At 43.2% G+C, this 14,811-nt stretch overlaps 1 protein-coding gene across 4 annotated transcripts in view; it reads right to left on the minus strand.

Annotated features, from left to right (window-relative positions):
* Nucleotides 1–14,392, minus strand: part of RGS14 (regulator of G protein signaling 14) — a 334,003-nt gene extending 319,611 nt beyond the window's left edge. For 2 of the 4 annotated variants that reach the window (XM_085618353.1, XM_085618345.1), the window contains exon 1: nt 14,043–14,389. In XM_085618353.1, the coding sequence (XP_085474479.1) occupies nt 14,043–14,066 (24 nt within the window). In that variant the 5' untranslated portion in view covers nt 14,067–14,389. Of the gene's footprint in view, nt 1–14,042 lie in introns of all 4 variants that reach the window. The other 2 variants (XM_085618347.1, XM_085618346.1) reach the window with 2 other exon arrangements.
* Nucleotides 14,393–14,811: the final 419 nt, after the last annotated feature.

Consider the following 14,811-nt stretch of genomic DNA (forward strand, 5'->3'; position numbering starts at 1 on the left):
CAAAAAAAAATTATTAATAGGAAGGGGGGCCGTGTGGGCCCCCGTCCCGTGGCCAATTTCAGGCCCCAGGGACCCCATCCCCCGGGGCTTGGTCAATTTCTTTTATATTATTATGGAGGGGGGCAGCGTGGCTCCCCTCCTCTGCCATTTATGGCCCCGGGGACACCATCCCCCGGGGCCGGCCTTTGCGCGTTTTTTTTTTCTTTTCAGAAATGATTATTGGGGAGGGGGCTGCGTGGCCCCTCTCCCTGGCCACTTCTGGCCCCGGGGACCCCATCCCCCGGGGCCTGGCCACCTCGTTGGGGACCCCCAATGCCCACACGGTCCCTGCCGGCTCCCCGCGTCCTGCGGGAGCCGGCATTGCTTTTTCACATGGTGAGCTGCTAACATGCAGTTCCCTGTGTGGAAAAGCAATCTGCTTTGCTTCATTGAAGCGAGACCAGGTTTCCCTGCTCTCGCTTCAATGAAGCAAAGCAGTTTGCAATGACAGGGTGGGAGCCCCGGGGTGTGGTAGTCCCTGGGGCTCGGGGTCCGTAACAGACCCCCTAATTTGAATAATTAGTGCCCTGGGGAGGTGGCGGTCCCTGGGGCATGAGGGGGTGCTCGAGCCCCCCCACACAGGTTTATTTTAATTTTTTTAAAGCCCCGGGGGTGGCGGTCCCCAGGGCTGCGGGGGCCGTGTGCCCCCCCGCAATCAATTAATGAAAGCCCCGGGGGGTGGTGGTCCCCGGGGCTTGGGGGGGGGGTCTTTGAGGTCCCCACACATTTAAAAATTTGCCCCGGGAGGTGGTGGTCCCCGGGGTAGAGTGGGGGGATTGGGGCCCCCCACACTTTTTTTTCTCTGCACCCAGGACCTGGCCCACCCGGGGGCTAAATATTAACGAAGCGCGGAAGGCCGCGCTTAGTTTTTTAAAAACATTTCGGCCGAAATTCGAGCTGGGTGCGCGAATCTCACCGATTTTTAAAAAAAAAAATACATTTGGGCCCTGGGGTTCCTTGTGGGACCCCCTGAACAGGCCTAGGGGGTCAGGGTGTTTCTACCCTGCTCCCTTTTCCTGTTTTTCTGATTTATTTTTCTGTCTTCTTGTGCCTCGGTTCTACCGAGGCACAAGATGGCTGCCAACACTTCCTGGTTTGGAGTGTTGACAGCCAATTAGCATTAAGCTCGTGATCGGGAGGGTGCGCGGATCCTCCACGGCCATAGATATCACTATCTTTATTTCTTAATTTCTCAAAAACTACTGAACGGATTTACACCTTTTTGTAAAAGGTCACTTCCTGAGCCAAGCAGTACCTTTTTGCCAAATTTGGTGTAATTCCGTTCAGCAGTTTTTGCTATACCTGTGTCTAAAGTTTCCTATGGGATATTGATTTTTTTACCTCTATTTCTTTAATTTCTCTGGAGCGACTGAGCGGATTTACACCATTTAAAAAAAAAGGTCCCTTTCTGAACCAAGGGCTACCTTTTTACAAAATTTGGTGTCATTCCGTTCAGCAGTTCGGGCTGTAGCCTGTTCCAAAATTTCCTATGGGAAATAACATGGAGAAAACGCGTTTTGGGACCCCCCTTTTTTCTCGGCCCCCGCTTGGCGAATCACCCGAAACTTTCAGGATAGGAGCTGACCGGAGCGCCACACCAGTTTTGGAAATTTCACGAAGATTCGTCAAACGGTGCCAAAGTTATTGGGAAAAGAATGTTACGATTTTCCTATGGTAACTAGGTCCTAACTATAACTACCTACTGGTGACCGCCGGTAGGTAGTTATAGTTAGGACCTAGTTTTCATAGGAAAAGCTTTTTTTCGTTTTCCCAATAACTTTGGCGCCGGATGACGAATCTTTGCGAAATTTTCAAAACTGCTGGGGCGCTCCAGTCAGCTCCTATCCTGAAAGTTTCGGGTGATTCGGTAAGCGGGGGCCGAGAAAAAAGGGGGGTCCCAAAACGTGTTTTCTCCATGTTATTTTCCATAGGAAACTTTAGACACGGCCACGGTCACGGATGCACGCTGTGTGCGTGCTGCGTATGCGCAGGGTGCGCGGATCCCATGTGACCTGCAAAAAAAGAGATTTGATTGGTTCATTACACTTCCTCTTCTAACTATTGAGAGACCCCACCCAATTCAATCATTCTTCTTTTACCTTCTTTGGAGGAGCATCTCTTTGCAGAGAAGAAGATTTTTTTAGACTAAGTTTACACTTAGCTCTAACTTTTTTCAACTAAAAATGGCTTCAGGGCAGCAGGCATCACCTGCATCTCATCATACATCTGAGGATGAATTTTTGGAGGAGGCACCACGCAAAGAACGTTTTTCTTCAGTGGTGAGGACATTTTTTACTTTTCCCGAGGGGCAGAATAAGAACAATGCCACCTTGGTCACATGCAAGATTTGCAAAAGAGTGCTGTCGCGAGGGGATCCTAACAAGAAATATTCGTGCGGCACGGCTAGTATGATGAAGCACCTAAGGACCCTTCATCCAAACAATCTTGCACGAGAAGAGTGCAAACGGGTGAGAAACACTCCTGCTCCTGCGCCTTTCTGAGTTTCTTTTCTTTTTCTTTTTTTTTCTGGCATCATTTCTCTATTTTTATGTTGAAAAACAGTATCTGTAAAAAAGAATCACAAATAAATGTATATTAAGAACTTTCAAATTTATACTATTCCATTACTGTGCAAACACATTTTAAATAAAAACTGAGAAACTATAGCCCTGAACCACAAGTGTGACGATGGTTAAAACACTACATGCATAGTGCATACTACTTTGAAACAGTTCATGCCCTAAAGCCTCCCTCACTAAAAGACTACATGCTAACTGATTGAATGATTACAGAACTATAAGGAGACACACTGGGTGAGTAACAGGGTGTTTGCTAGAAGTGTATGAATACTGACTGGGGAATTGAAGGTGTGAAAGACAACTGTGTAGGTGGTTAGAGGCCTGCATGCATAGTGAATAGGCATTTGAAGCAGTCTATGTGCTAAGGCCTGGCTCGCTGCATGAGTACTTGGGAACTGACGGAATGATTAGAGTACAGCAAGGAGAGTACCTGGGTGAATTTATAAGTGGTTGGCTTTTGACACAGTGAATGGATTAGTACTTGGTACTGAATGGGTCACTAGAGGAGTGCAAAGGGAGTGACAGGATGTTTGCTGGTCTGTATGGATACTGACTAGGGAATTGAAGGTGTGAAAGACAAGTGTATATAGTATGTTCGAAGACTGCATGCATACTGCATAGACATTTGAAGCAGTCTATGTGGTAATGTATGGTTCACAATATGAGTACTTGGAAACGGACTATATCATCAGACTACTGCTAGGACAGTGCTTGGGTAAAACTTTTACATTTTCAGTTCTGGCACAGTGAAGAGAATAGTACATGGTTCTGCACTTTAGTGTCAAACCCTGACTCATTTTATCAATGCATAAGCAAAGAATAGCTTCTAAAGCTACTAAAACTTGACAACATGACCGATTTTAAAACAGTTGTCTGTCAGCAAATACACAATGTTACCAAATGCTTCTATCACAATCCTTACCCAAATGCACACAGACTCACAGTGTGATTTTAGACAAGCAACACTATCCTAGGAGTTTACCAAAACTCATTCACTAGTCTAGAAGAGGTAAGGGTACTATACACAATCTACATATTTAAGTACAGCACATTAGTGTTAAAGCATGACTCATTTTATTAATGCATAAGCAAAGACTGGCTTCTAAATCTACTAAAACTTGACAACAAGACCGGTTTTAAAAGAGTTATCTGCCAGAAAATACACGATGTTACCAAATGCTTCTCTCACAGTGGTTTCCAAATGCACACAGACTCACAGTGTGATTCTAGACAAGCAACACTATACCTAGGAGTTTATCAAAAATCATTCACTACTGTGGAAGTGGTGAGGGAACTGCACACAATGTACATATTTCAGGACTGCACTTTTTGTGTCAAAGCCTAACTCATTTAATCAAAGCATAAGCAAAAACTGCCTTCCAATGCTACTAAAACTTGACAACAAGACAGGTTTTAAAACAGTTATCTGTCAGCAAATACACGATGTTACCAAATACTTCTCTCACAGTGGTTCCCAAATGCACACAGACTCACAGTGTGATTCTAGACAAGCAACACTATCCCTAGGAGTTTACCAAAACTCATTCACTACTGTGCAAGGGGTAAGGAGACTACACACAATCTACATATTAAAGTACAGCACATTAGTGCCAAAGCATGACTTATTTTATCAATGCATAAGCAAAGACTGGCTTCTAATGCTACTAAAACTTGACAACATGACAGGTTTTAAAACAGTTATCTGTCAGCAAATACACGATGTTACCAAAAGCTTCTCTCACAGTGGTTCCCAAATGCACACATACTCACTGTGTGATTCTAGACAAACAACACTATCCCTTGCACTATACCAAAACCCATTTCTTCATCTAGAAGGAGTACTACATTTAAGTATAGAAACATAACTCATTTCACAAATTCATAAACAATGACTGGTTTCTAATTCTACCAAAATATAAAAACAGCACAGTTATCTGTCTGCAAACACATGAAAAACACAAATGCTTATCACAGAATGATTTCTACATGCACACACACGGTCAATACGATTGTAGAGAAAAAAAGTACTCCCTACACTTTAGCAGGAGAAATACATTAGTCTGAGTAAAATCAAAATAGTCTACATACATCCCCTCACAATTAAATAACTCACCTTTCAAGTTGTTTTGTAGATTAAGAAGTATATCAGTCACACACCAGATATCAGTCACACACCAGATTTTCTTATACAGAATCTCTGCACTGTGCACCTCTCAGCAAAAACAAAGAATGGCAAAGTTTCCCTTTCATTTTCCACACATATACATGTAAACATCAAATCACAATCCTACATAAATTCAAAAGCAAACACATTTCTATTGGTTAAACATTTCAACCCTTTCCAAATGAAATAAATTTCAACCCTTCCCCCAATCTGCCTTCTGCCTGTTACCATAGAAACAGGTCATGGAACACTGCACTGAGCACACAGGTCACAAGTTCAGCACACAATGTTGCTAAACAACACAGCAAGTGTGCTTGACTTTTCAACATATCAGCTTATCATATATAATGTTCCTTACAATCAGTTTTTGTTAACCAATAAGAATCATGCGTTTAAAATCAGAAATATACACCCTACCTTTCAGTGTAGAAAGTTCTCATACAACCAATGATTTCTTGTCTTTTTTCAATTTTTTTTCCTTGGTTCCGCGCACCCAACGCGAGAGGATCCGTGCACCAAATGCGATAGGATGCGCGCACCGTGCGCGCATTTCGACGTTTTTTTGTTTTTTTTTTTAAAAGGGGGCCCCAGGGGGTCCTTCTGAGACCCCCTAAGCACCTCTAGAGGGTCAGAGTATTTCCACTCTGCCCCCTTTATATGTTTTACACACTTATTCCCCTCGCTTCTTCAGCCTCGCTTCTACCGAGGCAGAAAATGGCCGCCAACAGTTCCTGGTTTCGAATGTAGACAGACACTCGACAGCCAATTAGCATTCAGCGCGCGATCGGGAGGGTGCGCGCTCGGTTCAGGGAGAGTGCGCTTACGGTGCGGGTAGGGTCAGCGGATCCTCCCCGGCCATAGATATCACTAACTTTTTTACCCTAATTTTCTCAGGAACTGTTGAACAGATGCACACCATTTATGCAAAAGGCACGAGTCTGAACTGAGGACTACCTCTTTGCCAAATTTGGTGTCATTCCGTTCAGCGGTTCGGGCTGTAGCTGCGACAACAGATCCTATGGGAAATTGCATGGGGAAAACACGTTTTGGGACCCCCCTTTTTTCTCCGCCCCCGCTTGACGGATCACCGCGAAACTTTCAGGGTAGGAGGGGAGCTGGCCAAAAGTTTGGAAAATTTCGCAAGGATTCATCAACCGGCACCAGACTTATTGGGAAAAGAATGTTGCGGATTTCCTATGGAAAATAGGTCCTAGCTATAACTATCTACTGGCGACCGCCAGTAGATAATATACACACATAAACACACACACACACACACACATACACATACACACACAAAAAAATGAAAACACAAGATTAGCTCTTTCTTTAAGTAGATGGTGTGGTTCCTAAAAGAGTCACTTTTTTCATAGTTAGGTGCTTTTTTCGGTGTCAGTTTTTTTTCATAACCAGAAAAAACAAGTTACAGAATAGTACAACAAGGTCAATAATAAAAACCAATTAGCTCAAAAACTGCAAACGTGCATTATAAATTTGGAAGCTACATTTTTTTAAAAGATGACATGGGTGGCTCTGGATTGAATCAAGGTATTGACCTACTGAAGTAGTATTAAAACCCACTGGTGGTACCTTAAACCGTGGGTTGCTTTATGTGCCAAATCTTCACAGACAGCTAAAACTGTAATAGTGTCTGAGGCAGAGGGTGCAGGCAAAGGTGCAGATGATGTAGATGCTCCAGCACCAACAGTCTTCTCATGAACCATCCTGTTGTATGTTCCATCATGCATTGCTTTTAAATGTTTCCACAGGGAACTGTTTCCATGAGAGTATTTTTTTGCTGATGCCTCGGGTGATCTGTTTCCCACAGATGTTGTACCGTACAAATCGCGCTATCACTTTTTTCCCCCCTGAGGAGATGGTAAAATATCTTCAAACCTCACTTGCTTTTGTAGGATGAGGCAAATCCTGTTCTTCTTCTTGAATGGCCACAAGATTCTCAGACTCCCTGGAGCATATTTCAGCTGTCAGTATTATAAGACGTTCCTCTTCGCAATCAATAACCATGGAGTACTTCTATGTTTGCAGACCTGCGAAGGTGCCGCAGAACCAAAAAATAATTAAAAAAATAAGACTGCTCTAGCTGCACCACTGCCCAGCAGCTGTCTGGGGTCAACACTACTATCTTGCCAAGTCCTGGTGGGACAGGAGTCCCAGGGCCCCACAAACATCGCACCAGGGGACTATGAGTCCCAGCATCCTTTGCTCCTGCCACAGGTGCCAAGAGTGAGGGGGACAAAAGGGGGTGGTGATAGACGGAGCATCAGAACCAATCAAACACTCACACCCAGTCAACCCAGAGAGTGAGGGGGAGGCACCGGTCATCGCGCTAATAGCACTGCCTCTCCCCCCAAGACGCGGGATGGCGTGGGGAAGCCCGGGCCAAGGGCGGGCCCGTCCTTGCCCGTAAGTGCTAGGAAGAGGCAGGGCCACGTCTCTAACATCTGCTGCAGGATTCTGACAATTTTAAGGTACTGTTTTTGTATACTTGGGTCACTGATGGTAATAGCTTATGGAACTTACTAGTTAGTTCAGGTCTGTGGTCAAGGATAACATACCACTAAACAGCTTATTCGGCGAGATCTAGCAAACCATCTGGCCCCTAGCTGTTGCTACTCACGACGACTTCATCAAGTAGGACTCTTGTACTGCAGTGTGGAGTTGTACGCTAAATAAGCAAGTAATAAATAGCAACTGAAGAGCAACATCATTTGATTCTGAAAGTGAGAGCAAGAGCAGTATGGGGAAAAGGAAGGCAACAGAAACTTTAGGGGCAGGTGTAGCGGGGAAGGTTAAAAAGCCCCCAAAAAATGGACAAATATCCATTGCACGACAAAAAAAGTTGTTTTATGACTCGTATAGATGACATTATTACTGATTGTGAGCAGATTTTAAACAGTCCCCTGGTTATAGAAAGTGCCAAACCCGTTATTCACCAAACTTAATGTCCCTCTCAGGCTGCTAAATCTATTCCAGTCATGTTCAAAAAATGCAAACGCAAAGAGACCCCCCACACTGTCCCTTCCGTTGAAGGAAGGGACTGAACAATCACGATAACAGATAGATCTCGTCCCGTTATGTGATACTCCACAAATTTACACAGATAGTGACCTTGAGTGTAGTAATAGGTTTGCACCCCTGATGAGTCTAGTAGAGGACCACATGCCCTTACAGCTGGCTGACACAATAGTTCAAATAGGGTCAGCAGGGACCATTAATATTGTACCTCCTGATAATGTATGCAGTTGTCCCTGCAGAAGTAATTCCATCAAGAGTTCAGGGGTCACGACAAATCTGCTTATTGAACTAGTTAGTACTTTGAAGGCTTTGGTCGACAAGCTGATAGACATCCTGATAAGGCCAACACAAGCCACCACCCCTGAAACACACAGGTTGGCAGCGGAGACGCCTAGGTGCTTAACCGATAGTCCCTCTAGCATGATCAATGATGGCAGATTGGATAATAATTATGATGTACGTGTGGTTTCCCCAGTGGGGAAACATAACTCTATAGAGGAAAGATCTCAACAAAACAATGCTAGCGTGCGCCTAGGAACTAACCTAGCTAAGGCTAATCAGAACAGTTCTCAGTTACAACAAAAGAGTGAGGGTTCCTTAGCAAATTCCTTCTCTGCTACACTGAGAGGTCCTGGACCTTCTTTATACAAGAACAATGTATTCCCTAATTCTCTCTTGAATGGCCCTACTAAAGCTCAAATTTTCCTCACCAACATCCCTAAACTCACATCTACTACAATTACTGAAAATGAACAATCTTTGATTAACAAGACTATCCACTGGCTACGTCACACTAGGAAGTGCAGATCCACAATAAGGGAAGACATCCTCTCAGCGAAAAGGTGTGTGTCCCATGGCGAGAGCACAGATTATGTATGTTTAAAGATACAATCTGTGGATCTTGCAGATTATTCGGTATCATTTGATCTTAGAACATTGAACTTGATACCAACTAACATCAGGATAAAATATTATCTCCCTGCCCCAATTGTTAGAAACAATACTCATACAATACCCTCAAAAAGTAATGAGGGATCATCCCTAGATAAGGTAGATTGATGCTCGGTGTCAGTCTCCCCTCAGATGTTGATCGGGAAGGCTGAAGTAATGGGGTGCGAATCTAGCTACTCGCCTAATTCTCAGGGAACTAGTAGTCAGGTGGGTATTGACACCTTAAAAAGGTGAGCTGACAAGCTCGACATTAGCCATTGCCTCCTGGAATATAGCTGGTCTACAATCTAAGAAAGCGTCAACAGACTGGTCATCATTTATAGAGGGTCACGATATCTGGGCCTTTCAGGAAACCTGGGCACAGAGTTCAAGAGGCGGATCCCAAGGCCCGCAAATGCGAACCTGATGTGGAAGGAGGGGGACCGGAGCCTCAGGTATATATTGGCCTGAACCCGCACAATGTCTTTATAGCGCTTTCACCGATTTTAGGAATTATCATGAACTTTGACTCAAATGGGCTTTTTATCATGAGTGAAATATGCAAACACCCACTGGGGTTTTTCTACGGGACTACAAGCATGGCTGCATATTAATGGACTACAATATCCAGAAAGCCACGGCGACGCCCATGGGGGCAGGGCTTATTCCATTAATAAATCAGTGTCCTGATACACGTTGGCTGTTTCTGTGAATCATTGAGTGTGGAGCCTGCCAGTGAACAAGAGCGCAAAGTCGCTTGAAACACATATGGCTTAAGGGCTGTTAATGAGGAAACGCGAGTGACCTGTGGGAAGTTCAGCCGCCTGTGGTACCAGTGTGTTCACCCCCTCTTGTGAGATGGTTTCAGTGGGGCAACTCTTTTGGTATGATATATATATATATATATATATTTTTTTTTTTTACATTAAGTACATATCGATTTTTACATTTTAAAACTTATATGAAGTATAGTTATTAAAACATGAATACAGTTTAAAAATATATATATCTAGATTACTAAATTAACAAGCTAAATAAATTGTAGCATACCAAGTACTAAAAATAGACCCTAGAAAGTAACTCAAAAAATTCAACATTACAGGGACATAATACTTTGTAAATATAATTTGAAAAACCTTTAATATCCCCGGAAAAAAGCAAAGCTTATAGAACATTATAGTTAGGAAATAGTATTTTAGAAAACTTGGAAATTCACTGAAAAAAAACAAAGGTTACACAGACTTTATAGTTAGGCACAGAGATTCAGCACTTATAGTTACCTGAGCTGACTATAACTTACACACCCGCAATGCACTGCTCATGACCTCACATATTACATCACTCATGACATGGTCAGTGACAGCACTGATGACATCTTAAATGCCAAAGGCTTTGTGCGGCGGTGATTGATTTACATATGGTAATAAAATATTACTTTACGTTTAAAAAACCCTAGAAATTCAATGCCAAAAAACCAAAGGTTAAAGTAAAGTTATAGTTAGGTGAATATGTCAGTTACAACGTTAACATTTTGAGCTAAAGAAAACACAGAAATTCACCAGTTAGAGTTAGCAGAGCCAACTATAACTTGCACCCCCGCCATGCACTGCTTATGTCCTCACATATGACGTCACTCATGACATATTCTTTGACATTATTTATGACATCACTCATGACATTCAAATGACATCATTGACATCATCCAAGCTTCGGTTTTACACATATTACTCTATAAATTAGTATCGCATTAGAGGCCTGAAAGTAAGTACAAAATGGCTCACAAGAATAGAAGACATAATTCACACCATGACTGATACTACTTCCTTAGATTCCATGGGTGATGTGCAACATTGACCCTATTGAAGTAAAAGCAGCGTCTCGTGGGAAAGACGACCTCACATCAGCACTCAGTCAGCGGGGACTCCGCTTTAAGGAAAAAGTATACACTTTTTGTAGTTCTTTGTGGTGAATTTTAATTCATCTGTAGTCACGTATGATACATCTCATACTCAAATTATGGTTTCCATATTGGTAGCAGTTAGAAGATCAACATTTATAAACATGGTTTTTTCAGATATCCCCGATGCATTTCGGGACTCGCCCTTCGTCAGGGGGGTGTGTTGATCTTCTAACTGCTACCAATATGGAAACCATAATTTGAGTATGAGATGTATCATACGTGACTACAGATGAATTAAAATTCACCACAAAGAACTACAAAAAGTGTATACTTTTTCCTTAAAGCGGAGTCCCCGCTGACTGAGTGCTGATGTGAGGTCGTCTTTCCCACGAGACGCTGCTTTTACTTCAACACGTACACCTCTGAGGTTAGGAGGTGGTCTCACTAGCACCTAAGTTGTTTACCTTGATTAACTTTCATCGTTCCAGTCTACACTTGAGTGCAATCGTATCTTGTCTTTTTCAACATTGACCCTATACCATACACCTCACGGGTAGCACAGTTCACATTAACAAAAAACACAGATATATGGGAGAAACCCTCATTGCATACTGTGTTCAATATATATATATATATATATATATATATATATACACACACACACACACACACACACACAACTGTTCACAGAAAGCCAAGTTCCTAAAAATACTGAACGTCTGTTCCAAAATGAATGCCCTACTATGCATAACTTTTATCTGTATCAAACCGCTCACAGTCACCAAACTTACTTTGAGAAATGAACTTGATAGGAGTAGAAAAGTGGGTATTGTAAACAGTGTTTCTTCAATGGGGAGAGCTTACTCTGTACCACACTGTTTGCAGACAGTGAACCTCTGATGAGAAAAAAAGCACCTCAGATTATTAAAAAGTATCTACCAAGAGCAGGGTAAACTCTATGCAACCCTTGTCAAAAAAAGAAACTGTGTGCTTAACATAACCAAGGTCAGAAGGTGCTAAAGATAATACTACCTAAAGCCTTCATACTGTGGTGAAAACTTTACAGACAATCAATCTTTGTAAGTAGAAGAAGTACATGTACATAGTTTAGTACCTGGAGCACACAGCCATCTACAGTATTTAGAAATTGTCATGCTAAGACAATTCTGTCTGATAACTCAATGGTGCTTACAATGCTGAGTATCGACTGCATATAATCTTTGCCCTGTTGGAAACTTTTTCTGCAGAACCAAAAAACTTGTGTGGAACATACTGGACACAAGTATCAAATGTCATCTGCAGACAAAGTTACTCTTCAATACATAGATTTATAAGGTCTTCAATACCTCTACACACCTATGATGCATTAGGAAAACGTGTTTTGTAAACGCTTCCACAGATTAGCTGGACACAGGTTGTACAAGATTAGGTGGGAAAGTAATATGGTAGTTACCCACCACTATGTAAACCATGTATGTAACGGTTGCTCTTGTCCTCTCACGCTTGGACTATTGCAACAGCCTGTTGGCAGGTGCTAACAAAGCCACAATTAAAAGACTGCAAATAGCACAAAACGCGGCAGCCCGTCTGGTCCTTAAGCTCCCACGTAGATCCTCGGCTTCTTCCGCACTAAATACCTTACATTGGCTCCCCATCCATAAAAGAATCCTCTTCAAAATGCTTCTGATCACCCATAAAGCCACACGCCGGGCAGGCCCTAGGTACCTCACAGCTCGTTTCTCACCCCACACCACCACCAGGACTCTCAGATCTTCCTCGGCTAATTTGCTAAAGACACCTCAGTTTAAACTCACCACCAAAGGAGGGAAAACGGTCGCCTACCTTGGTTCTAAAGCGTGGAACGCACTCCCTATCGGCCTACGTATGCAAGAATCGGAACCGCTCTTCAGGAAAGCATTAACCGCTTCAGTGCCCATGACGAGACTATCTCGTCATGAACCCCGCCCGCTAATGTAACGCCCGGCACAGGGCGGGGAAAGGGCGTGGCACTGAAGGGGTTAAAAACCTGGCTCTACAAATGCCCAGATGACCGCTGTTTTGCACTAATCTAACCCTCCTTTCTCCTTCGCTTCCTTTCCGGCCTCTCCTACCTCGTCCTCTCAGCGCCAGGAGGCTCCTCGCGGAGTGACAGTTCGCGCTTTACAAATGCACTTTTACATTACATTACATTACCATAAAACAAACTAGCACACACATTGGATGATGTCATCAGTGATGTCATTTAAAATGCCATCAGTGATGTCATTTGAGTTGTCATGAGTGATGTAATATGGGTCATAAGCAGTGCGTGGGGAGTCGCAAGTTATAATTAGCTTTGCTATCTATAACTGGTGAACTTCTGGTTTTTTCTTTTTACTTTAAGACGTTAATGTGGTCACTGACATTCATCTAAATGTAATGTTACTTTAACCTTTGTGTTTATTCAGTGAATATATATGTACACACACACGGACACACACATATGTGGATGTGCAGTTCACAAACTGTTGATGATGTATGTGACCCCGCCAGTTTTATTTGTGAACAGTTGTGTTCACCACTTAAAATCCTATCTACAGACTGCACTCATGGTATGCCTGTGAAACCCACTCATTTGCTTCCCCCAAACTCCCTAGCCTTCTGAAGAAAGCAAACTGGGGGGTGGATTATGAGGTTGGAGTAATTGCGCACAATGCATTTCATGGATTGTAGTCAGACCTCTGTAGTCACAGCTCAGCGAAAACATTTAAAAGATGGAAGTTGAATTGAGGTAGAATCATTCAAATGGGCGCAAAGCACTATTAGGAGTAAAGTTTAGAAAAAATATATACGTCTATCATCTTATCAAAAATACATCTCACTGAAACGTGCTTCCATTGCTATGTATCTCTTTAGACTTCTTGACCCTGTCAGTTGTTAAATCTATTTTAAGGGGTGGAGCAAATATATCGTACCTAAAATGTCAAAGGGTCCTAATGTGGTGCTGTCAGCGTAAGTTATTTTCAGAAGTGTGGAGAGCACTGGCCACTTCCAGCTTTTGTGGGCCACTGTACATAATTGCAGCAGCAAACAAGCAAACCTATACATCGATCTACATTTGAACGATTTGAGAGCTTGGCTGAGAACCCACTGCCTCTCAATTTTCCAGGGTCAATAAGGTCGGGTCACTTCAATCCAGGTTTTTGCTTTTCACTCCAGGTAGTAGCAATTCTGATTTTGTAACGTGATAAGGCAGGACTAAAAGTTCCAGAATGCACAGCAAAAGCCTGGGCTTGATGAGGTACTCATTCTTAGACCTTGGAAACTAGAGTGTTCGCCCACGCAGCCGCTCTAACTCTGCATACTGTGTTCCCTCAGAGTGGCGAGTGCACGCTACTTACAGGTAAAATCTTACCTTCCGCTCCGGCTCTGAAAACATCCCAGCGACAGAATCTAAGGAGCAAGGCGGGCAGAGTTTGAGCAGGCGGCAGAGTTACAGACAGCAGACGCGCAGAGCAGGGACAGCAGAACCTTCACGGAGCCCGGAGTCTCGAGAGCTGATCCCACACAGGCTGTCAGCACGCGCACTGCTTGATGCACGACGCTCGGAAGTCCAACGGGGGCACCATCTGCCTCACCAGGAGAGTAAACAAGCGGTGATCAAACAGGTGCGCAGGGAAAGCGAGCCTTGGACTTCCGGTCTGCGCTGAAGAGATGCTGGGGAGAGAGGTCAGCATGGAGGCCTCTACGCAAGGCAGAGAGCACGAGGACCAGCAAACAAGTATGCTTACGGTTACTAGGTAACCATGTCTGTGGAGGAAACGCTTCCAAGGACCCATGTCCAGAATAGCTCATACAAACTGGATTATGTGTAAATGTGGGTATTTAAGAACTTTGAAGTGCTTAATAGTTTAGAATTACTGTAACTGTTGGTGGAACCAAAAATTGGTTGCTCATTTACTGCCATTTATCTAAGACGCAGTGAGACTTGAGGTCAGAAATATTTTACTTAAGATAGATATTGTTGGAAAGCGAGATCCAGGGACTCAAATGTTTAATTAGGTAACTCATTATTGTAAATGCAAAAACATGATTTCTTGAAAAAGAGCTTTAAGCGATACTAAGTGGATGTAAAAATATTCGAATAATACTGTGCCATCTCCTAGGTATGTCTTATACTGAGG

The sequence above is a fragment of the Triturus cristatus genome, chromosome 7, assembly GCF_964204655.1.
Source record: "Triturus cristatus chromosome 7, aTriCri1.1, whole genome shotgun sequence".
Lineage (NCBI taxonomy): Eukaryota > Metazoa > Chordata > Amphibia > Caudata > Salamandridae > Triturus > Triturus cristatus.